The sequence below is a fragment of the Malus sylvestris genome, chromosome 2, assembly GCF_916048215.2.
Source record: "Malus sylvestris chromosome 2, drMalSylv7.2, whole genome shotgun sequence".
NCBI lineage: Eukaryota > Viridiplantae > Streptophyta > Magnoliopsida > Rosales > Rosaceae > Malus > Malus sylvestris.
In genome coordinates, this window is record NC_062261.1 from 13,973,781 (window position 1) to 13,999,891 (window position 26,111).

General features: G+C 38.5%; 1 protein-coding gene and 1 pseudogene across 1 annotated transcript; one reads left to right on the top strand and one right to left on the bottom strand.

Moving 5' to 3' along the window:
- Window positions 1–615: 615 nt before the first annotated feature.
- Window positions 616–26,111, bottom strand: part of LOC126601439 (red chlorophyll catabolite reductase, chloroplastic-like) — a 36,501-nt pseudogene continuing 11,005 nt past the window's right edge.
- Window positions 21,442–25,035, top strand: LOC126587103 (uncharacterized). Its single transcript, XM_050252079.1, has 5 exons — window positions 21,442–21,545; window positions 21,622–21,849; window positions 23,708–23,794; window positions 23,872–23,964; window positions 24,391–25,035. The coding sequence occupies exons 2-5, from the start codon at window positions 21,775–21,777 to the stop codon at window positions 24,664–24,666; spliced, it is 531 nt and encodes a 176-aa protein (XP_050108036.1). The 5' UTR covers window positions 21,442–21,545; window positions 21,622–21,774; the 3' UTR covers window positions 24,667–25,035.

Genomic DNA, 26,111 nt, shown 5'->3' on the forward strand with positions numbered 1-26,111 from the left:
CTGATAAACTCGAGATGTCAATCTCTACGGTTTATGGTAGTGCTAGAAAACTCGAAGGTGTTCTAGCAAGGAGGGTTGGTACCGCAGTGAATTTACCACCTCACATGTATAAGGTTTTACAGTAGGTCAAAGTATGAACAAAAGAAATACTTCCATAAAAGCCGAGATGAGAAACTTTGGTTCATGTCGTGCGAGATATAAACCATCGTGTTCATGCAACATTCATTACGTAATCTATTTGTTATTAAAAATATCATTCACACACGGAGGTCTTGCGCTAGATAAACCATGTCTCTCACCTCATCATTGTTATCAAAGCTTGAAGGAACCCAAAAAGTTTATGAGATTTTTGTCTTGTTTGCTACATAACAAGTTTTACGAGTTATGAACTTATACTTTGCTACGTAACAAATTTGAAACTTCATGATAATAAAGTGTCAATGTTTAATGGACTTTGGGTAAAGTGATAAAAAATTAAATTTCAATTGTTGAACTAATTAAGATTAATTATTAATAACATATAAATCATATATTAAGATATCAACCAAATATTAACGATACAGAGTAATGAGACATAGTTGTCATACTAAAAACTTTAGCAGTCATGGGCTGAAATTAGGTCATTTTAGCCTAAAAAAAAATCAAAAAAATCAAAAGGCTTGAACCAAAGTATATGCAAAATATAATTTACGGGAGATTTTATTTTTATTTATTAGATCATATCAAAACATAAAATAAATTTGTCTTTTTTTCCTCCAATAGTGTTCGGTTATTCTCCAAATAGCCAAATAGCCAAATGATCATGTTGCGATTATCTCTTGAACAAGGGATACTCTATATAATGTTTCTCCACACAATATTCGTTTTAATTTTTTTTTTTAACAAACGATATATAGTGTGGCAATATTCTTTTTGAATTCGATTAGTTTATTCCATCAAACATTACTAGTACTCATAATTGACTTGCCTTATCCATAAAGTTAATTTGAAATTGACTTGCCTTACTTATCCTCAACTTTTGTACAATTATTTATCATCTGTTGCAGTGACCAGATTAGCACACATTCCATCAATAAGCATACCCCATAAACTTCTCTAATGGCACCCAACACTCTATCTGCAGCATCAGCCCCAAATAGTCTTTGAAAATTGGTCCCCAAATCAATCTCAATAGTCTTCCTCTTGATCAAATCATCCCTCTTCTTCAAATAATCCCTCTCATCCTCTCCCACTTCTCTCTTCCCACAAACACATTGATCCAACTAGATTCCCAGCACCTCCTTTACAATGGGACTTGTTGGAATGTAAGTGTTTGTGCTAGAGATGTATTTGATTAAGTCTTAGTTTTCCAGTTTTAATGTCACTACAAGAAAACATGGATTAAGTGACCAATTTTTTTGTGGCGCGTGAAAAATCATCACATATAAGTAAAACAAGTGACGCTTTTTTAAAAATTGTCACTTTAAGATTTTTGCAGGACACCAAAATATTTTGCATCACTTATACTTTTGGATTCACCACAAAAAAGTGGGCGTGAAAGTTTACCGCCAAACGAAACTTTAATTAGTGAGGCAATGTTAAATTCATCACATAAGAAGAGGGAAGGCCACCTAGCCATTCCTCACATATAATATTGAATTAAAAATAAAAAATATAGATGCAATTATCAAAACCGCCAAATAACAAAACCTATCCATTTATTCTCATTTCTTCCCAGTCTTCAGCACCCTTTCGTCTACTCCTTCACCCTAACTTCGACGACCGGCTACTTGGTGGTTGCCAGCAATGGCGACTACCACCTCTCCTTCGTCTCCCTCCCTCAGCCATTCTCCCACCCTTTGATTCTCATTCACTAACTCTCTTATCTCTTTGACATAACAAGATCAAATTTGGGAAAGAGAAGTTTTATTTTTTCTCAAGTTCTTTCAGTTGACAACAAGGTACTTTGTTTCTCTATGTATCTTTAATTGTTTTTGGATTTTTTTTTTCTTTAATTGTTCCCCAGATTCTGATTTTCTTTCGCTAAAGATCCTATTGTTGGTGAATTGTTCTCTGCTTCAGGGAGAGTTATACTAGCAGTAAGATTTCTGTTCTAGTCTTGATTCTTCTTTACTCTTTGGAGTCAAAATTTTGGTCTTGGTGGTTAATATATGTTTTTATATTTTTTCTTAGTCCCTTGACTAAGTGTTATCTTTTTGTTTTTTGTTTTTGTTCAAATGTTGGAAGTCTGCAACCATTAAGTTACGTGTTGTCTTTCTTGAGAGAGGTGTTGTCAAGAGTCAAGACTAGGTTCGCCTTGAAAATTTTTGGGTAAGGCCTACAATGATCTTAGTGCTGTTTCTTACTAGCTACTTGTGCTGGGAATTCTTTAGATGTGTACTTTCTTGTGATTTGGCTGGCTGAAAAGAGGCGATGGTAGGAGATATGGTAGCACATAAATATAAGAAATGATGAAAACTACTTACATCCGTCCAGTAGAGCTCCGCAGATCACTCGTAGAGTTCTCTGGAAATTTTAAGTTTGTTTGAATGTATTTTTCATAGATTGATTGAATGTACAAGAGGGGATATATAATGAGGTAGAAGGTTACAAGCAACCCTACCTTGGCAAATCCTACTAACCCGGTAAACCCTAAAGTTGTCACTCCTTAAATTAAGGGAGTGCTGCAAGTAGCTAGCATACAACTATCAACAAGTCATCTAGATGTCAATCTTCCTCAAATTAAGGGATTAGACTTAATAGAGAATCCCATGGAAAGAGGAAACATAAAATCTGGCAGCATCCGTCACCCCATATCGTCTAATATCCATATACAACATCATTCACCCCATATGTATGCAACATCAGTTATGCAACATCAGTCATATTCAACATTAGTCACCCCATATGTATGCAGCATCAGTTTTTCATTGTGATTCGGGGAAAAAATAGTGTTTATATGACATGAAGAGGAAAGGTGAGAAAAGGTGAATATGATAGTTTGAGATAATGGATTAAGAGCTGCAGAGTGGACTACATCTAGTACCTTACGATTGCGCTCTCATTTAACTATACTCTAATGCACATTTATCTTTGTACATATATGAAATTTTTATACTTTCATGATTTTCAGGATTGAAGGTGCTCAAGGTCAAGATTACTTAAGTACAAGACCAAAGCTCCAAGTTGGTATGTTGTCTTTAATGCTTGCAATTTACAATGACATATTATTAATGCTACCGCTAGCCAAATAATCATTGCATTTGAATAGTAATGATGAATACGAAGTATTGTGCATGTATGTGCTGAAAGCATGGTGGTTTTTCTGTTAGATTATCGCAAATTTTGTATCTAGCATGGTGATTTTTGTATGATTTCTCTATTTTCTAGTACATTTGTTTTAGCATCTAGTTGTTGTTGAGTTGGGATATGTGAATTTTTCAATTAAGCTTCTTGACGTTTTTTGTTGTTATATTATACGTCTATCTTAACAATTTTACATATATATTCATATATATATATATATATATATATATATATATATATATATTCTATTATGGCAACCTAGTGAAATATGTCAGAGTATGTAGCTCAATACTAGGATTGAAGTGATCTGATTTCATGGATCGACAATGGATTCGTAGTCGGGATCGCCTTAGTTCCGAATATAAAAAAAGGATCAAGTCATTTATTGACATTGCTTGTCACCATGTGAACGAGAATAATTAAATACCATGTCCTTGTAGAGTTTGCCATAACACATTTTTTCACTTAGTTGAAGATGTTCATCTCCATTTGTTGAATTCCGGTATGGATATGAATTATGATAGATGGATATATCATAGGGAGCATATCCAACAAGTGCAAGGAGAATCTTCGATATCTACGAACCATGAGCCAACCAGTAACTTTAATGTCAACATGTTTAATATGATTGAGGATGTCTTTGAAGGAATAGATGATGATGATGATGATGAAGATACAATGGGGAACCAAGATACCATGTGGGGTGGTGATATGACCAATGCGTGGACAAATGTTGATACTTATGAGATGTTGCTTGGTGAAGCTCAAAAGGAACTATATCTTGGATGTGAGCAATATTCAGTTTTGACATACATCGTGGAGTTGATTTACACCAAAGTTGACAACCACATGACAAACAAGGCAATTGATAAGATGTTAGCAATGATGAAGAAGATGTGTCCTTAGCCTAACAATGTTCCTAACTCATTTCGTGAGTGTAAGAAGATATTGAAAAGTCTTGGATTGGGGTGTGAAAATATATATACATGCTTGCTACTATGATTGTGCACTATTTAATAAAGAACACGAAAAGAAAGATAAATGTCTAGTCTGTAATGAGCCAAGGTATAAAGATAGTCATTATGAGTAGAGGAAGAAAGTTCCAACAAAAGTGTTGCGATACTTTCCACTTAAACCAAGGCTACATAGGTTGTTCATATTGAGGCATACGAGCGAAGACATGAGTTGGCACAAGGAGAAAAGAATCAATGATGGGAACACAATGAGGCATCCAGCAGACTCGAGTGCTTGAAAGAATTTGACCAAATGTACGCTAATTTTGCTCGAGACCCACGAAATGTCCAATTGGGCCTTGCGAGTGATGAGTTTACTCTTTATTCAGATATAAGTAAGCAGTATAGTATATGGTCAGTTGTTGTATTTCCATATAATTTGCCCTCATGGAAATGCATGAAAAAACCTTTTTCTTTTCTAACCTTATTAATTCCTGGACCAAAAGCACCTGGAAATGAGATTGATGTTTATTTGCGTCCATTGGTCGATGAGCTTAAGGAACTGTGGGAAAATGGTGTTCCAACCCATGATAAGATGACTGAGAGTACATTTAATTTGCATGCAGCTGTTATGTGGACCATTAATGACTTCTCAGCTTATGAATATTTATTAAGTTGGAGCACTCATGGCAAGTTGGCATGTCCAGTGTGCAATGAGGATGGATCTTACACTAAGTTGAGAGACAAGTATTGTCATATTGGGCATCGTCGTTACCTATGAATCACTCATAGCGCAAAAATTCTCAACTGTTTAATGGTCGCCAAGAGATGAGACATCGTCCCATAGAATTCTCAAGTGATGACATACTTGATCAACTTGATTCCCTTTTACCTTGTTCACTTGGCAAGCATCATATTAATAAAGATAAGAAGAGGAAGCGGAATGCCAAAGAATTAAATTGGACAAGGAAGAGTATTTTTTTTTTTTTTGAGTTGGAATACTGGTCGAAATTGAAGATTTGGCATAATCTTGATATTATGCATATTGAGAAGAATATATTTGACTGTTTGATTGGGACATTGCTGAATATGGGAAAGTGGAAGGATACCCTTAAGGCACAGATGGATTTACAAGACATGAATATTAGAGAGAGTTTGCATTTGAAACTTGTTTGTACTATACTTGACCAATCTCGAAACTACTGAGCACCGGTCAACGTTATACCGTCAAAGACCCAGAAGAGTTTCCCTCTAACCAGAAGGCCAATCACAGCACGACACGTGTCGATATCAGAAGCCATTCATAGCGCAACACATGTCAACATCAGAAGCCAATCACAACACGACATGTGTCAATGTCTAAACAAAGCAAGAAACTCTCTTCTATAAAAGGAGATCATTCTCCCACAAAATTTCCTAATGTCATTTGTACTAAATCATTCCCTAGTACTTACTAAATGAGAGCTTGAACCTATGTACTTTTGTAAACCCTTCACAATTAATGAGAACTCATTTACTTCGTGGACGTAGCCAATCTGGGTAAACCACATACATCTTGTGTTTGCTTCCCTATCTCTATCCATTTACATACTTATCCATACTAGTGACCGGAGTAATCTAGCAAAGGTCATAAACTTACACTTTCTGTTGTACCAAAGTCTTCACTGATTTTGTGCATCAACATTTGGCGCCGTCTATGGGAACTACACTTATTCCTACTCTCTTCAGCTTTGTCAAGTTGGTTTCCACCATTCGTACACTCTCTTTTGACCAAGCATCCATTTCCAACATGGGGAGTGAAGGAAGCCACAACACACAGAACGACACCTCCTCACACCTAGTGCTAAGCAACGAAAGAAAAAACAAAAGTAGTTTACTCTTCAGGCTAAAGTCGATGAACTGGAGGCTCAAAACAACAATATAGCGATGAAGAATGAGATCCTCCAAGAGCAATATGAGAAGGTCTTCAAAATGCTCTACGAGGCTAGATATACTAAAACACACAAGCTTATCACCCATGTGAAAGTCAACCATCAACTGGGTGCCCCCCAACCCGGAGGGTCATTTGCCCTCGACGTGGGTATTCCTGTTGAGGAGCGAGCTACTCATCGAAATGGCGACAAACATGAGACTTTTCTCAACCCAACTGCTTCAACCCGAAGCAGGAGGAGTGGAGGAAGACACTTCCTTACAGAAGGAGTGGAAGGATCAAAAGCTGTCTTTCACGACTGTCGAGACTTTCTAAAGCAATGTCGAGACAATTTCATACATGTAAGCTCGAAGATCAATGACACAAGAGTCTCTGAAAGACTCGGTCCCCTCCTATATCCCAGGCCGGCTACTAATTTGGGGAAGGGGCAACAAGTCCTAGAGAAACACGAAGGTATGAGGGACTCAGAGATGTTCCGACAGACATACCTTGGAAGTTAGTACAGCGAGTCCAAGGAAAAATCACATGCTCTTGATCAAACCTTCCTACTTTCAAGAGGAGATGGAGATTTGCGAAAGAAAGCTCCAGTGATACATGATTCCACTCATGACCCTCTTGTCCTACAGCTCCTTAAGGAAGTAAACAAGTTGAAGGCCAAATGACAAGCTAAGATACCTGATTGGAACCAACCTAGGCCTGACCCTCTTACTAGGAGGATCTTCGACATCCCCCTCAAAGCAAAGACAAAGCAGAAGCTTGGCTTGCAACTCTATACTGGAAAGGACGACCCAAATGAACACCTTAACCTCTTTGAGTCCACCATGGCATACCAGATGCACACCAACGAAGAACGATGTCTTCTCTTCCCCTTCACCCTCTCTGGCAGAGCTCTAAACTGGTATTGTCGTCTTCCACCTGAGACGATAGACACATTTGAGGAATTGAGGAAACTGTTTGTTTCTCAACACATTTTCCAGACCGATCGTTTGCACTCTGCGGATGACTTGTACACTATTCGCCAGAAGCCAGACGAGTCATTATGTATGTATGCTAGCCGCTTCAGCCATGAGTATTCCCGTTGCGCAGAGGTAGACGACAAGACTGCCCTCAAAGCCTTCATGGCAGACCTACGTGACTGTTTCTTTAAGTACATGATCAATGCACTTGGAAGACTTACTTTGAGGTGATGACGCAGGCTTATAACCATGCCTCCGCCGAGGCAAGGATATACCAAGAGAAACCCCCAACAACCATCCCCTATCAGCAAGTGGGGAGTGAAAGCCAGACACACCCAAATGAGAAGACCTTAACCTTCCAAACGGCAGCGGTGCCTCCCCCTGCCTTACTTAATACTTCGCCAAGTTAATAGATATATCAATTTCAAGGCAAAAGGAAATATTTCCATCTTTACCAGTCTCATTTTAGTAAAAGGAGTAAGGGACACTATCGCGATAACCAAGGGTATCACCACGATAATGCCTGCCCCCAGGCAGTCAACACAATGGGCCAAGCACATGTCAGGACAGGCCCTACCCTAAGGTATGAGACATACACATTTTTGAACGCCACATGCGTGGCCATTTACCCCAGCATAGTACACCTGATACTGAAGCCAATGCCAAGGCAGTCGGGTTACAATCCCATGAAGAACATGGGCACGTTTTGCTGCTACCACGAGCATAACAGCCATAACGGCGATAAGTGTATCACCCTTCGTAATGATATTGAAGCTTTGGCACGTGAAGGAAAAATTGATCAATTCTTCCTTCACCCTTCAAGGGATAACCGTAACCAACGCCAAGTGAATGTGATATATTCCATAAGCGGCGGCACACCCATATTTGAATCTTCCAACAGGGCCATGAAAAACAGCGAACAAACTTTAAGGCCTGGTCACCAAGTGTTTCACGTGGAAGACATCAAGGGAGGCAAGTATCAAAAGCTTAACTGGGATCCAATATGTTTCTACCCTGAGGAAGAAAGAGGTATCATTTACCCTCACAATGACCCATTAATCGTGGAAGCTCACATAGCCAACTTTGAAGTACAACAAATCATGGTAGACACGGGGGCTTCGGTCAATATCATGTTTGTTGAAGCTTTCAGGGCACTTAATGTAGTTGAACACTTGCTCGATCGCTCAATTTCTCCTATGATAAGCTTCTCCGGTGATATCGTGAAACCTTTAGGGAGCATACGCTTACCTTTCACCATTGGGTAGCAAATGTGGTCATTGTTAAGAAAAATCAGACCAAAGAAAGTTTCCTGCTCCAAAAGGTCTTATGGATAATGTGTGTCGACTACACCAACCTAAACAAATGATGCCCGAATGATAGATTTCCTCTTCCTCTCATTGACAGACTTATAGACTTTACAGCAGGGTGTGAACTTCTAAGATTCATGGATGCTTACTTATTATACAACCAAATCCTTATGAACCTTCCGGACTAAGAACACACAACCTTCACTACTTACAGGGGACTATATTGCTATAAAGTCATGCCCTTCGGCCTAAAGAATGCAGGGGCGACTTATCAGAGGCTAGTCAATTCAATGTTCGCTGAACAGATTGGGAAGAGTATGGAAGTTTACGTTGATGATATGCTAGTCAAGAGCAAACATGCTGACCAACACATCACCAACCTATCTGAAACTTTCACCATTATGAAAAGGTATCGAATAAGGTTGAACTCCAACAAATGTGCCTTCTGCGTAGGCTCTAGCAAATTCTTGGGCTTCATGATTAGCCAATGAGGCATTGCAGCTAATCCCAAGAAGATCCAAACAATCCTCGACATCAAGGAACATGTAACTTCAAAAGATATCCAGACTCACTTGAGGAATGTCGCCTACAAGCAGCCCATCTCCAACTACTATGACTCAAGGGTCAAACCTCGTTCTTTCAAAGTGGGGGACTGGGTATTAAAGAAAAGATTACCCTACGACAGAGTCCCGAGTGAAAGAACACTTAGTCCAAACTGGGATAGACCATTTGCAATTGTTGGCATCAGTCGCCCTGGCTCCTACAAGCTTAGAAACTCCAATGGTAAGACCTTTAGCCATCCATGAAACCCTGATCACTTGAAGTACTATTACAAGTAAATTCACATTGTACAAGTGTTAAGCTTCAGCCGTTCGGCATCCTATGTAACGAAGACCATTTGGCATGAATTCAATAAAAAGGTGATTTAGACAACTCGGTCCTAATCCTCTTACATTCCTAGGAATGAAACACTCGAGTTCAAAGCTTCAACATGAATGCTTCCAACATGAAACAAAGTCTAAGTATATGTCAACAAGACTATACAAATAAACGAATAGCTTCACAGTATATTCGTTCAATCATACATTCCAACACATTCATACATAAGCCAACTGTGCTTCGAAAGGGTTCAACATACTTTGTGTCATTCGACACTTGTTACAATGTGCCTCAGCACCTTGCCCTTATTCTCACCAACTAGGTGATGAAAGAACTTACCTTCGTGCCACCAACCAGGTGATGAAATATACAACTCGTACTCTAATATTATTTGGCAACTTGCCACTCTTATCACTAACCAGGTGAAGAAGGAACTCACCTTTGTGCCACCAACCAGGTGATCAAATATACAACCCTTACTCTAATATTATTTGGCAACTTGCCACTCTTATCACTAACTAGGTGAAGAATGAATTGATCTTCGTACCACCAACCAGGTGATGAAATGTGATGAATGAACTCACCTTCGTACCACCAACCAGGTGATGAAAGCAACTCACCATTCATTCCACCAACTAGAAGACGAGTGGTACAACTTGTACATGTGAACTCCTAGCATTCACCACTAATCAAAAACCCTCAAGCTTTACAACTCAACTAGAGGAGCACTTATGCCCAACAAGAGTTATAGTCACCAACAAAGTCTTATTGCAAGCCAACAACAACTTCAGTGCATGGTATACGAAGATCAAGCTATTCAGCCCTCTTGCATTTACTTCAGACATTTCTCCTCTGTAACAATGCAAACACTACAACTCGTAGAAAGCTTCACACACTCTTCATCAAGATTGTTCGAAGCAAATTCAATTTATATGGTTCATCCAAACCTTCGACTATTACAAGGTGTGGCTTGTATATGTTGTCTCTCCTACATTTTCAAATTTCCAGTTTTCCCAAAAAATCAAAAAATAAAAATAAAAAAAAAATCAAAAAAGGGAAATTGGGAAATTCAACAAAGCTTCATCAATGGTGGACAACCACAATTCTTAAAAGCTTCACACGCTCTTGATCAAGATAGCAAAACCAATTTATGGTGGAAATCAAAAGCTTCATCAATGGAGGACAACCACAATTCTCAAAAGCTTCACATACTCTTGATCAAGATAGTGTGAAGCAAAACCAATTTATGGTAGAAATCAAAAGCTTCAACAATGGAAGACAACTACAAATCTCAAAAGCTTCACACACTCTTGATCAAGATAATGTGAAACAAAATCAATTTATGGTGCCAACAAAGCTTTATCAATAGAGGGCAACTACAAATCTCAAAAGCTTCACACACTCTTGATCAAGATAGTGTGAAGCAAAATCAATTTATGGTGTCTAGAAAGCTTCATCAACGAAGGGCAACTACAATTCTCAAAAGCTTCACACACTCTTGATCAAGACAGTGTGAAGCAAAACCAATTTATGGTGCCAACAAAAGCTTCAACTCCAAAGCTTCACCTACAAAAGCTTCAACTCCAAAGCTTTACTTACAAAGCTTTAACACAAAAGCTTCACCTATAAAGCTTCAACATAAAAGCTTCAACTCCAAAGCTTCAACATAAAAGCTTCAACTCCAAAGCTTCACCTACAAAGCTTCAACACAAAAGCTTAACCTACAAAGCTTCAACACAAAAGCTTTACCTACAAAGTTTCATCACCAAAGCTTCACCTATAAAGCTTCACCTACAAAGCTTTAACACAAAAACTTCACCTACAAAGCTTCAACACAAAAGCCTCACCTACAAAGCTTCAACTTCAAAGCTTCACCTACAAAAGCTTCAACTCCAAAGCTTCACCTACAAAGCTTCAACACAAAAGCTTCACCTACAAAGCTTCAACACAAAGGCTTTACCTACAAAGTTTCATCACCAAAGCTTCACCTATAAAGCTTCACCTACAAAGCTTCAACACAAAAGCTTCAACTCCAAAGCTTCACCTACAAAGCTTCAACTCCAAAGCTTCACCTACAAAGTTTCAGCTATGAAGCTTTAACACAAAAGCTTCACCTACAAAGCTTCAACTCGAAAGTTTCACCTACAAAAGCTTCAACTCCAAAGCCTCACCTACAAAGCTTCAACACAAAAGCTTCACCTACAAATGCCAAAAGCTTCACACACTCTTGATCAAGATAGTGTGAAGCAAAATCAATTCATGGTACCCAACAAAGCTTCACTTATAAAGCTTCAACACCAAAGCTTCACCTATAAAGCTAATATATATATTCGGAAATTCGAGAAAAAAAAATCGAAAAAAAAAAAGCCTAGGCCTCCTCTTCATTGGGCCTAACAACTTTCGTAACAAATATATATGAAGGAGGAGTTTTGGGCTACCACTTAGAAAGGAAAACGGTGAAGTTTTGTTACTTTGGAAACTTGGCTACTAGCAAGACACCTTCTTCGTCAACTCTTTCGACCGGAGACTTGGGGGACTCTACCATATGCTACTGCACTTTGATACTCGGAAATCTCACGACCACTCAATGACTTGGATTTTTCAAGTCTCCAACCGAGAAGTTTTCCTCACTCGGGAAATTAAGGGAGCATTACCTCAACCTACATGCTTCACTCACAGAGCTTCAACATACAAGCTTCAACAAAAGAAAAAAAATTCAAAGAACTTAGTGAATAAGGCCTTGGTGTATTTAACACAATACGTTGAAATGAAGCAAAGCTTATTTATTGATATCTCCGATAAGTTACAAATATGTACATATACATGAATCAAAGTAAACAAATAAGAGAGAGCCTTCACAAAGGTTGCTCAGGAGAAGCCTTAGCAGTCGGCAGCCCCAGAAAGAGGAGGCATCGGAGGGTGATCATTTGGAGCCTCAGTACTGGGCAACACCCTAGAAGGAGGAGGCACCGAAGGTTGATAAATGCCATTGGAACAAACCTACAAACCTCTGATGATCAAGTAAAATCTAACCATCAGATTCATGCAGCTGGTCAAGCTTTCTCTTCATGTTTGTAGCATAGTCATGTGTGAGTCTGTGCAACTGTTTATTCTCATGCTTGAGCCCTCTGATCTTCTGTTTGAGACTTATCACTTCAGCTGCCAATGATTCAACTTGTCGGGTTCGAGAAAATAGGCGTTGGGCCATATTAGACACAAAACCTACACATTGCACACTAAGAGCCAGATAATCCTTAATAGCCAACTCATCAGACCGTTTGGAAAGTAGTGTGTTATCTTTGGGAGTGAGAAGATTCCTAGCCACCACCGCAGCGATCATATCATTCTTCATCACAGAGTCCCCAACGGTAAGAAGACCAGTAGGGGATAAGAAGGATGGGCGCCATATGTTGTCTTGAGGAGGCATGGCTGCCTCTTCACCAAAGTTCAAGTCAAAACGATGGTCGGATGCCAGACATTTTCAGAAATGATGAAGGAGAAATGAGGTCCAATAAATCTCTGAAGTACAAAAATAAGGGGAAAATTCCTACAAGCAATAACTCTCTGAATGTACTCCTTGCACACAATTGGTACCCCTATAAAAGAAAAGGCAGCAGGGCCGTTCATTCAAAAATCGAAGAGGCACCACTTTCCAGATTTTGAGAAGCAGATTTTCCTCAATAAAATATGTCAACAATCCCAACACGCAACATCAGCTCCTAGGGTACCACAGATAACTTGGCCAAAGATCTCTGACAAAGTTTAGACACATAAATTTTGAAAGTCCAGCTACCCTACCATTATCCACAAGGGTAAAGGAACAACACCACTGCTTGATAACTAGAAAGTCCCTATGTGTGTCAACCTCAGTGCTCCGTGGTAAGGCAAACTGGCAAAAATACCCAACCTTTACTCACATCAAGAAAACACTCCCAATAGGATTACTTGCTCAAAAATCGAAGATGCACCGTTCTCCGAATCTCGAGAGCCAACTCCCACCAGGATTGTTTTCTCAAAAATCGAAGAGGTACCGCTCTCCAAATCTCGAGAGCCAAACTCCCACCAAGATTGCTTTCTCAAAAATTGAAGATGCACCGCTATCCAAATCTCGAAAGCCAGACTCACAACATGATTGCTTTCTCAAAAATCAAAGAGGCACCGCTCTCTAAATCTCGAGAGCTAGATCCCCAATAGGATTGCTTGTTCAAAAATCGAAGAGGCAACGCTCTCCGAATCTCGAGAGCCAGATCCCCAACAGGATTACTTGCTTGAAAACCGAAGAGGCACCGTTCTCCGAATTTCGAGAGCCATATTTCCTTGGATAAAATTTGTCTGCAATCTTCACACGCAACATCAGCTTTCTAGATACCACAAACCACTTTTTCAAAGTGCTCTGACAAAGTTAAAACACGTGAATCTTGCAGCTCCCACTATATTGCTATAACCGAGAAGGGTAAAGGAACATCGTTACTACTCGCCCCAATAATACCTCTGTAAACAAGCTACACCAGAACAAGAATATCTCATATCATCAGGGTTAAAAGCAAAAGTATCCCATATCATGCTTTTTCCCTATTTTTTCCTTTGCCCTTGTTCTTACCTGCAAGATAAGGAGAAAGAGAGCAATTGGTCAGCACTTGGAATCAAGCTTCCAGTCAGGAACTGATTGCCTGAAACCCCTTGCCTAATTACTTACCTAGCATTGCTCTCGAGTACTCATCTTCAACATCTTGTGCTTCCAGAAAAGATACCACATCTGCCTGAGGAACATATAGGGTAAGTGAGAAGGATACAAGGAAGCATGTGGAGATAAACGCAACAGAACACGTGCCGATTCATCTATTATTTTGTCAACAGCAAAAGTATCCCATATCATCAAGGTCAAACGTACTCTTGATTTAATGGACTTGTTTTGATCCTTAAATTCTTGAGTCGGCCTTATACTTTGAAGGAAACCAAAAAACCCTCCAGCGCAGTTCAAGAATAAGCTTGTGGAAAGTTACTTCTTCAAAAGCAAAAGTATCTCATATCATCTATTCTCTTTTTTTTCTCTTTATCATTCTTGCTGCCTGCAAGATAGGGAGAATGAGAATAATCAGCCGGAACTTGAAATCAAACTTCTGATCTGGGATTGATTGCTGGGAGCTCTGATTGCTTACTATGTCTGTCACCTCTTTCGGCAGATCTCCTAGCTCGGCGACTTGGGGGACTCCTACTACATGGTTTGTATCGCGCTTGACCAAGCTTGAAACTACAAGTAAGCTTCAAGTGAAATTGATACCTTACCTTGTACATCTCCACTGTTTAAAGATACCACCCCTGGATGGAGGAAAAGTACTTCCAGAGACGATGCTACATCTACCTCTGAGACAGATAAGGCAAGTAAAAACGATACCACACTTTGGTACTTAGAAGTTTTGTGATTACTCAACTGCTTGGATCTTGCAAGTCCCCAACCGAGGAGCTTCCCTCACTCGGGAACTTAGGGGAGCACTGTTTGTACCATACTTGACCAATCCCGAAACTACTAAGCACCGGTCAACGTTATACAGTCAAGGACCCAGAAAAGGTTCCCTTAAACCAGGAGGCCAATCACAGTACGATACGTGTCGACATCAGAAGCCAATCATAGCACGGCACGTATCAACATCAAAAGCCAATCACAACACGACATGTGTCAATGTCTAAACAAAGCTAGAAACTCTCTTCTATAAAAAGAGATCATTCTCCCACAATATTTCCTATTGTCATTTGTACTAAATCATTCACTAGTACTTACTAAAGGAGTGCTTGAACCTATGTACTTGTGTAAACCCTTCACAATTAATGAGAACTCCTCTACTCCATGGACAAAGTCAATCTGGGTGAACCACATACATTTTGTGTTTGCTTCCATGTCTCCATCCATTTACATACTTATCCACACTAGTGACCGGAGCAATCTAGCGAAGGTCACAAACTTAACACTTTTTGTTGTACCAAAGTTCTCACTGATTTTGTGCATCAACAAAACTAAACGCACGTAACACATTGGATAAGCCTTTGGCTCAGTATGTATTTAAGCCATATGAGCGTAAAGATTTCTTGCATTGGTTAAAATCAATTAAATTTCCAGATGGTTATGCAGCAAATATATCACATAAAGTGAATGTGTATGAAGGAAGTATATTTGGTTTGAAAAGCCATGATTGTCATGTGTTGATGTAACGTGTGTGCTTCCTGTGGGAATTCAAAAATATTTGAGAAAGCATATCTATGATCCAATTGTTGAGTTTTCTAGTTTTTTTCAACAAATATGTGCAAAGACTTTGACTGTTACTGATCTTGACCAATCTGATATCGAATGATGTATCATGTAGAAAGGTAAATGGCCATGATGTTTCTATTAGTTGCATAATTTTTTTATATCTACGTACTAACAATTGTTCATTTATCTAGATTGTTGGGCTTGTACAAGAAATATATTCGTAACAAAGCTCATCCTGAAGGTTCTATTATGGAAGCACACTTGGCATATGAGTCTTCAATTTTTTGCTCAATGTATTTATGTGAAGTTGAGACTGAATTCTCCCGACCAGAAAGAAACGAAGATGGTAGTAATCCCAATGTGCTCATTTCAATGTGTTGATGCACAAAACCGGAGGTCTTGGAACAATTTAATCCGACCGTGAATCTGCAAGAAATGTAAATAACACAAGATGTATCGTGGTTCATCCCAAGGTTTGGGCTACGTCCACACTGATTATGTATTTCTCTGTTTGTGAGTGAGATAAATGAAGAGAGCTTCTGAGGGTGAGAGAGCCATTCTATGGCCTAAGAAATTGGCCTCCCCTAATTGTGATGGTGAGGATGAGTCATTTTATAGAATAAGGGCTCCTCACTTATTACATATTTGCCCCTTCCTTTATTACATAATTACATTTAAGTCCCCCAAGTATTTGTACAAGATCTAAATACGAAGGCCCTAAGTATGGTACAAACAGTAGTCCCCCAAGTCTTCAGTCAAGAGAGTCTTTTGGCTGGAGACTTGAAATTCAGTCCATATGTGAGCTGAAGTAACTAGATGTCGTTTAGAGCTGATACTGAATATGAGGCGGTGTTCAATCTGAAATTATGCTCAACTAGAAGTAGCACATGTTGCGAGGCTGCTCGACTTATGGCTTATGTTGCCTTGGTTAGCTCGGCTTGTGGCGTTTGAAGGTGAGGGAGTCCTTTTTATAGAATAAGGGCTAGCTTCTCAATACATAAATGATGGGCTAGAGTTGATGCTTGCGGCGAAGCTGTTGCTCAGTAGGCGGCGATGCTCTCTAATGATGGTGAGGGAGTCCCTTTTATAGAATAAGGGCTCACTCCTCAATACATGAATAATGAGCTAGAATTGATGCTCTCTAATGATGGTGAGGGAGTCCCTTTTATAAAATAAGGTCTCACTCCTCAATACATAAATATGGGCTAAAGTTGATGCTCTCTAATGGTGGTGAGGAAGTCTCTTTTATAGAATAAGGGCTCGCTCCTCAATACATGAATGATGGGCTAGAGTCCCCCAAGTATTTTTCATGAGGCCCAGTTGAGGTCCAATATATGGTACATAGTGTAGTCCTCCAAGTCTTCGGTCAATAGAGTTTGTTGGTCGGAGACTTCAAATTGAATCCATGTATGAGCCGAAGTGGCGGTTGTTCGGATGCAGTATTTGTATACCTTGCACTGAAGGTTTGTAGGTGAAGCTTTGCAAATGAAGTTTTGAAGCTAGAGCTCTGTAAATGAAGCTTTTTTTAAGCTAAAGCTCTGTAAATGAAGCTTTTGAAGCTAGAGCTCTGTAATTGAAGCTTTTTAAAGCTAGAGCTCTGTAAATGAAGCTGTTTGAAGCTAGAGCTCTGTAAATGAAGCTTTTTGAAGCTAGAGCTCTGTAAATGAAGCTTTTGAAGCTAATTGACATGAGTGATGCTCATGGATGTTAACATGAGTGATGCTCGTGAATGTTGACATGAGTGATGCTCATGAATGTTTATGTATGATTGACATGAGTAATGCTCATGTATAATTTAAAGTATTGGGCGTACTTTTGATCACCTGGTTGGTGATAATAGCGGCAGGTTGCCGAATAATTTTGGAGTATTGGGCGTACTTTTGATCACCTAGTTGGTGCTATTTTGGGCATATGGGCCTTCGCCCTCCACAACATGCCAGCCCATTTATTTTGGGCTTTGCCGTTTTTTTTATTATTATTACCCTCTGATGGGGTTTATATAGATGTCTCCGAAAGATAAGAAAAATAAATCCCATCATACATCTGCTAAGAAAAGTAAATCACATCATTCTGGTAGGGTGTTTATTCCTTGCTTTTGCTTTCTATTTTGCTTTCTCTTTTACGTTGTCTCTCATGTGCTCCCCCATGATTCTTCCTCCCGTGCAGCTCCCCACCTTCAGTCCTCTTGCACGTGACCACTGTACCGCACTGCACATACTCACCCTTCTTCTTCCTCCGAGTTGGGTTTGATTGGTTACTGCCGTTGAGGCTGAGGTGAACAAGAGAAAAGTAACCTCAGTCCTTAGGGTTCAAGACATTACTAGAAGAGGGTATAAGATGGTCGTTGAGCTGCACACAGGTCGAAGATGATGCTCTATATAGCTGTTGTACTACTTGATGGTGTAGTGATATAATATGCTAGACCACCGACAGGAACGAATTGATCTCCTGAATATTTAGACTCCTTCCATTTGCCCAAAAGATTCACAAAGAAATTTCCGTTGTACCTCCTGTAAAGCAACTGGGAGATAAAGTAAAGGTTGAACACAAGTGCAAACTGCAAAATGATGGGCATGTTGGAAGTGTAAAACAGCTTGATAGGATAAGAACCCTGTTGTCCACGAGCATTCTTTGATCTCACTGGCAGAACCACACAGAACCCTTGGAAATAAATTACTATAAGGAAGATCTACACCGTGTAAAGCAAATTTGTCACGTTAGGAAGATCGAATTCCATATGTTGCTGTACTGTACTGGTACAGACTTCCAAGCCATGGCTACCTGTATAACACTAATATCCATCTGGTTTGGGATGAAGCTGGATTAGAGAAATGAGGGTTAAGCCTTCGGACTGGTGGAGTTCTGTGAGAGAGAGAGAATACCAGCTTTGCTCTTCTACAGATCTACCTCTTACCGAAAGCACCTTAAACAAAAACAGAAGATCAGCACCCCATTTTTCAAACACCTTGTCTCCAAGCACACTAGGATCCTACGAGATCCAGGCATTGAGACTCAAGGGCTCTGACTCGGAATCCGTGTATGACGACCCAGATTCAAAAACATCATTCTGCTGCAAAAGTGCTTTCATCAAGTGCTCAGATTCCACCACCTACTGCTTGCTATTTTGGGCGGTGTCAACGGCACCAATAATGCCCTCGCATGCCATCTCAATGAACTCATTCTGATTGGCCTGAGAGAAGCTCATGGCTGGAAGAAATTGGGAGTCGTAGAGTGGAAGTTACGAGTAAAGGCGTTTGCCAAATACTTGGTCGAAGCGACATTTCTGCTCCCGGGAACAAAGCTGGGGCGAGAGAAGGGAACAGCAGAACTGTTGAAGGTCTGGGCGGATGCGGCGACAGCGATTGCGCGACTCCGAGAGAGAGGGATTCTCGAGGATTTAGTGGCATTCAGGGATCCCAGGGTTAGGGCCAACTTGTTGAGTGTCGTGGTGGCTTTCCTGCTTACCATTTGACCATGAAATGAAGGCAAACAACTTCAACAGAGTACCAGATTGTTTAAGGTTTAATGTAATATATTCGGATTCAGTGAGCGAGAGAGAGAGAGAGTTTGTGGTGTTTTGTTTGAAGAGGTAAAAGAAATCAGAAGCAAGAGAGAGGTAGAGAGAGTTTTGGTTCTCTCTTGGGTTTTACAGATTTCTGGGAAAGCTCTGGATTTTTTTGTAGATTTTGCAAATCCACGGTGGATGTGAAAAAATGAAAAAGAACCGACACAACTTTTCGTACCGATTCCCACATACGGCGCCAAATGTTGATGCACAAAACCGGAGGTCTTGGAACAACGTAATCCAACCGTGAATCTGCAAGAAATGTAAATAACACAAGATGTATCGTGGTTCACCCCAAGGTTTGGGCTATGTCCACACTGATTATGTATTTCTCTGTTTGTGAGAGAGAGATGAAGAGAGCTTCTGAGGGTGAGAGAGCCCTTCCATGGCCTAAGAAATTGGCCTCCCCTAATTGTGAGGGTGAGGAGTCATTTTATAGAATAAGGGCTCCTCACTTATTACATATTTGTCACTTCCTTTATTACATAATTACATTTAAGTCCCCCGAGTATTTGTACGAGATCTAAATACGGAGGCCCTAAGTATGGTACAAACACAGTGTTTGCTCAAAAAGCACGTCCATTCGGTGCTCATGTAATGGTTCAACTTTCAAAGGAAGATATAGAAGTGGCTTATTGGTATATCTTAGATAATTGCGACAAAATAGAAGACTTCAGAAAGTATGTGATAGTAATAGTTGAACATTTATTTAAATAATTATAATTCCACAACTTTCACTTACATTTTATTTATTTATGCAGTGAGCATATCGAGATTTTGGAAAGAGATAGTCATGCTAATGTACAACAAAGGCATAGACAGTTGTTTCCAGAATGGTTTAAGTAATGGGTCACGTCATTGTATTATCAAGAGCCTATATTGATTTTTTCATTAGCCCAAGGTCCAGATCAACATATTGTCCAATACACAGCTTGTATTATGAACGACATTCGATATTTGGTCAGACATGTTGATCAAAACCATACAACACAGAACAGTGGGGTTACGACGTTGAGGTCGCATAATGGTGAAACATGTAACTTTTATGGAATCTTAGTTAATTCCTTAAAGTACAATTTACTAGAGGTTTTAAGGTGATTCTTTTCAAATGTCATTGGTACAATACAGATACAAGAGGTAAAAAAGTTATACGGGATTATCATCTTACATCATTGAATGTAAATAATCGTTGGTATGATGGTGATCCTGTGCTAAACAAGGACATCAAGTATTTTATATTGATGACTTAAAATTGGGTCATCCATGGAAAGTTGTGCAAAAGATACAACATAGACACATTTGGGATATTCCTAAGAAAGATGATGATGAGGATGAGAAGGATGAGGACAATGCCACTGACGAAGACAATGATGAGTACGTAGATGAAACTGAAAATTCTACAAGGCGGGTCCATAATGACAATGAAGTTGATATATCATCATGTAGAGATGATGCTGATCCTGAATCTTTTGATATTAACAACGAGGAGGTTCGAAGAATGCTAGGGCTATAAAGGGATGAGGAGGAAGATGAAGAAAATAATGAGGAAAAGGAGGAGGAAGAGGATGATGAGGAGAAGAATGTTGGAACCAATGATACTAATGATGATTACAATTGATGACTATGGTGAGATCTATGCATTATAAATTAATGTTTATTATCCTACAATAGTAAATATATTTGCCTGTCATTTTACAAATAGTCACTATACTTATAATGGTTTGTGTTTGTATATACTAATAGTTTGGTTATGTTATTTACTTTTATGTTTCATATTTAGATGGAAACTTCTACACAACGAAGAAAAAGGGTGAAGCGGGTGATGGATCCTTTACCTCCTCCTCCAAATGATGCATTTACACTGCCACCACCACCTCCTCCGCCACCACCACCTCCTCCACCACCACCACCTCCACCATCACCTGCACTTCCGCGAGGAAAGAGGGTGAAGCGGGTGAGGGATCCCTTACCTCCTCCTCCAAATGATGCACTTGCACCTCATCCACTACCTCCTCCACCAACACCTCTTCCATCACCACATGCACCTTTGCCAACAAACACTAACCCAGGTAAGAAAGGTAGTTACAATTATTTACTTTTTCCTTATTAACGTAGTTTTAAACAACACATTACATTGATTAGAGATACGTATATTTTTCTAGAGACAGATTTTGATTTTTTTGCAAAAAAGATTACTCGTGGAAAGTCATGTGGGAAAGGCGTCCATGATATTTCAGAGGCCAATAATGGGCTGAAGATGCCAATCATCTTTGATTTTAAACATCAAGTTCCAAGTGATCCAGTTGTGTTAGGTTTTTCACGTCCGAGATAGGGAATATTGTTCGGACTTATTCACCGGTTTGCTATGAGAGATGGTTTAAGGTCTCAGCTTCAGAAAGAAGAAACTACAAGAGAAGTTGCTTGTGAGTTTTGAATTTAATTCAATTTATTCATTGTAATTTCAAGCACTCACTTGCATATATTTATGTTTAACAATAGGTATTATTTGTTGTGGACTTATCCCATCCGAAAATTATTGAATATGTTGACAAGAAGATGGCAAAGTTGTACTCTCAATTTAGGCACCGGTTGCATCTACACTACTTGTCATGTGGAACACCTGCGAGAGGATGAGATAAGCTTCCAAATGATATGATATGGAATGGGAGACCAAAGAGTCATTGGGATTGGTTATGTGATAATGTTTACAATACTACACTCTTTTTTGTATGTATTCTATACAATCTTTTCTAGTATAAATCCAAGTTAGAAACCAATTCTTTCAACATGAAAACTTCTTGTCGTGTTCCACAAATTCAATTTTTATAGTCAGAACCTCTAACCTTTTATGCTTCATTTCATTTTGGTTGTCATCTGCTTAATTTTCCAATGTGAAATTGTGACTTGTCGTGTTCTTCGAACACAGTGTTTCTAGTTATAACTCTTGCATTCTAGCTCGTACCTTATATGCTTCTTCATTTTCATTTTAGTTGTAGGCTGGTTAATCCTTACAAAGTGAAATGCATAGACATTTTTCGTGTTCGTTCTTTAAATTCAGTATTTATGGCTAAAATTTCTGCATCTTGGCTTTGTTACTTTTTGTTTCGTATTTTTCCTGTCTTGTAGTTGGTGGCTTTATTCATCTGATTTGTTCTTATAGAACTCATTTGCTTAGTGTCATTTTGTAGGCCACCGATTAGTGTTTCAACTGTTTGTTTTAAATGAATTTTGTTTCTTTGAGTGTGATTAAGATCTCATGTTGTTTGTCTATAACATATATATTTTGTTAAGGATAGGATTTATGTATCTTAGCTTACTTGGTTATACAGCCACACACTTTTTTACTTGTAATTTTCAAATATGCTCAAACACCTATTTAATTAGGTTAGAATTAGGAATATAGCAAAGGTAATATAACCTCTGTTTCTGTGGAAATTTTAAGTTTGTTTGAATGTATTTTTCATAGATTGATTGAATGTACAAGGGGGGATATATAATGAGGTAGAAGGTTACAAGCAACCCTACCTTGGCAAATCCTACTAACCCAATAAACCCTAAAGTTGTCACTCCTTAAATTAAGGGAGTGCAGCAAGTAGCTTGCACACAACTATCAACAAGTCATCTAGATGTCAATCTTCCTCAAATTAAAGGATTAGACTTAATAGAGAATCCCATGGAAAAAGGAAACATAAAATCTAGCAACATCAATCACCCCATATTGTCTAATAATCAGCCAGTATGTAGCATCGGTCATATGCAGCATTAGTCACCCCATATGTATGCATTATCAGTTATGTAGCATCAGTCATATGCAGTATTAGTCACCCCATAGCATCTAATAATCAGTCAGTATGCAACATCAGTTATGCAACATCAATCATATGCAGCATCAGTTATGCAGTATTAGTCATATGAAGGATCAGTCACCCCATATCATCTAATAATCAGTCAGTATGCAGCTTCAGTCATATGCAGCATCAGTTACCCCATATCGTCTAATAATCAGTCACCCCATATGTATGCAGCATCAGTCATGGAACATCAGTTATATGCAGCATCAGTCACCCCATATCGTCTAATAGTTTCAATAGCCATATTTGAAATAAAAATATCGTAACATGCATTAATGAATTTCACCTTGTGGTTAAATTGAGTTTTACTTCTCTACAATTAGGTAATTTTGAGTTAAAATCTGAAGTTTGTTTATTGTTACTTCTTGACAGTTAGGTAATTTAGAGTTAAAATTTAATGTTTGAAAATGGTTATCATATACTCATCTGACCAACTGTGTTAGCCTAATGCCCTTGGTAGCAGAAAGAGTATCTTCCATTCAATTTTCTTAAGTTCGGTGTTTATATGTTTCTCTCTCCTTAGCTTGTGATGTTTCTAACATTGTTAACCGAGAGAGTATAGAAGGTGAGGTGAGATAGCCCTCTAAGGTGAATGAATATGTATAACTGAAATACATGACGTTATATATGACAAGTTTGAGAGCTTGAAACTTTCCAAATTGTACACATGTATAGCTAACTAAATCTTCTTTTGTATGTCATGTACCAAATGTGTAATGTATGAGCTTTCAAAGCAAAATGCTATTAATAGGAAGAAACATAAGTATCACCACAAAGGAGGGGCAAGGCCATTTATCCAACATGCTAGGAAGGCCCAGATGGTAATGAAATTAAATTACTTATTACACTCATTATTTAATGTACATATTCTAATGTATGTTTTTGCATTATTGAGCAGAAAGGAAATCCATTATCTGTGATTGACAATTGGCGGGCTCTCCATAAAGACAAGAATGGTCAATGGATAAATGATGTTGCCCGGGACAAATATGTAAGTCATTCACGGACTTATCATTTGTGTCATTTTAAGGGAGATAGAGATTAAAAAAATCAAATTTGACATGATACAACTTAGGAAACACAAATAAAGTGAACATGCAAGATTGAATTGAAAAAAAAACTTAATATAACTAGCTAGAAGATGAAAGGTTATACCTAACATACATTCAAACATAAACTACTTTAAAGGTTATACGTTGTATGTTGCCTAATCCTATGTAAAACACATTGAAGCATAAACTACAAAATCATATGTAAGACAGTTTATACCCAATGGTTTGCTTTTACATTAGTTCAGGATCATATCCAAGTATTTAAGTAGTGTTTTCTTGAGCATATTTTGGCTGATTTGTTTGAAACAAAGAAACTTATTTGTTTGAAACAAAGAAACTTATTTGTTTGTATTTTAATATGAAAGGATAACATGAAGAAAAAGAATGATGAAGTTAGGGAGAAACTAATCCAAAAAGCGCCTGAGGGTACTATATTCGATTCCATACAAGTACCATTGGAAGATGAATTTGGAATCATGGCTGAGAACCTTGGAAGGAAGGGAAAATCTGTTAATGGTGTAGGTCTTTTTCCTCGTACAGATACCTTTAGTTGTGTTTCTTCTATGGCTTCAAGTTCTGAGTTAACTGATATGAGAGATCAGATCAAGATTCTATCAGATGGTTTCCTCAAATTGCAATAGGAAAATGAACAATTGAGAGCTCAGTTGGATTTACAAAATGATGATGAAACCTTGGCATAAAAAAAATTATGGCTTTTTTTGTTGCAAGTTAGGGGCAGACCAACAACAACTCGAAGGAATCTAGTGGTAATAACCCATCTAGTGAAAATGTTTATCCTGAACTAGAAGAACATGACTTGGAAGAAGAATGATTTCAATTATGTCTTTTGTATTAGTTAAGTATGCACATGGTAGACCTTTTTGTTAGCACCTCAATATGTCTTAGACTTTTGTTTTGTTAGTTAGTACCTTAAACGGTCCATGTATAGGCCTTGGTACCCTTCTTCACAAATTGTTATTATTAAGATAGGTCACCATGGGTTAGATTGATTTTGGGATGTTTATGTTATTATGTTGGATGTATAGTTGTTGAACATATTCAAACTTATATGGTTTAATTGTTGATTAATGAAAATGGGAAGTATTACCTTATAATTGTTATGAGTTGCTATTCTAGATTATGAAACACAAATAAGTAATGGATTCCTCAAATATTATTCCTAAATAGTTATTTGATTATAACATATGTGACATAAGCCGCTTCACCCATCAAAAGAATATGTGACGATTTCAGCGTCACTTAGTATAATTATATAATTCTGGGATCATATTGAGTGACCCAAAATACATCACTTATAAGTATGATATGAGACGAAAAACATAGGTCACTGAATTTTGTAATTTGTGATGCTAATTTCGTCACATGTTAGAATAATAAGTCACGGAAGAAGCGTCACGTAAAAGGAAAATATGTGGCGACTCCAATATTCGTCGCTTAAACTATCGATGACGCTACATAGGTGAAGCTAATTGTGACGCTGAAATTTCGTCACATATAGTCAAATGTGAGGATTTTTCATATTTATGTGACGAATGTTGGTCGTCACAAAAGCCATGTTTTCTTGTAGTGTGTGAGCTGTTGGATCACAGTCTAAATGTGCAGCTAAGATGTAATCTTAGAGTTAGTGATTTGTGTTTACACTTGTAACTATCTTATAGGGTAAATTACATGAATGGCTGGATTTGATTGTAATGGAAAAAGAGAGCTCTCTCTCTCTAATGGTAATATACCCTCTCACACATGTTTGGTGTGAGGTGTGAATGAATGCAAGCAATTTTGCGAGGAACATTCTCTCTTTGCAATCTCTGTGAAAATCCAGAAAACCTTTCATCACCATCTTCGTTACATCTTTCCAAAATTGAGATCATAGTCTTTAAGATTCTAACATGGCTTCAAAGCCAGGTTAGATGGCTTGATACTAGGTGTTTGAATCTGTGAAGAAAACGGTATGAAACTCAAAGAAATTGCTTGCGCGATCCGTGTCTAACATGGAAGGATTTGGAGGTGGTGAGCTAAGAGCGTCGATTTTCAAAGGTGAGAACTATGAATTCTAGAGTATAAGGAT

Bases quoted from the DNA above. Each gene is read 5' to 3' on its own strand.
- LOC126587103 (XM_050252079.1), top strand. From the start codon at position 21,775: ATGATATGGAATGGGAGACCAAAGAGTCATTGGGATTGGTTATGTGAT. The intron at 21,850-23,707 runs GTATGTATTCTA...GAGCTTTCAAAG, and splicing joins ACAATACTACACTCTTTTTT to CAAAATGCTATTAATAGGAA. The intron at 23,795-23,871 runs GTAATGAAATTA...ATTATTGAGCAG, and splicing joins ATGCTAGGAAGGCCCAGATG to AAAGGAAATCCATTATCTGT.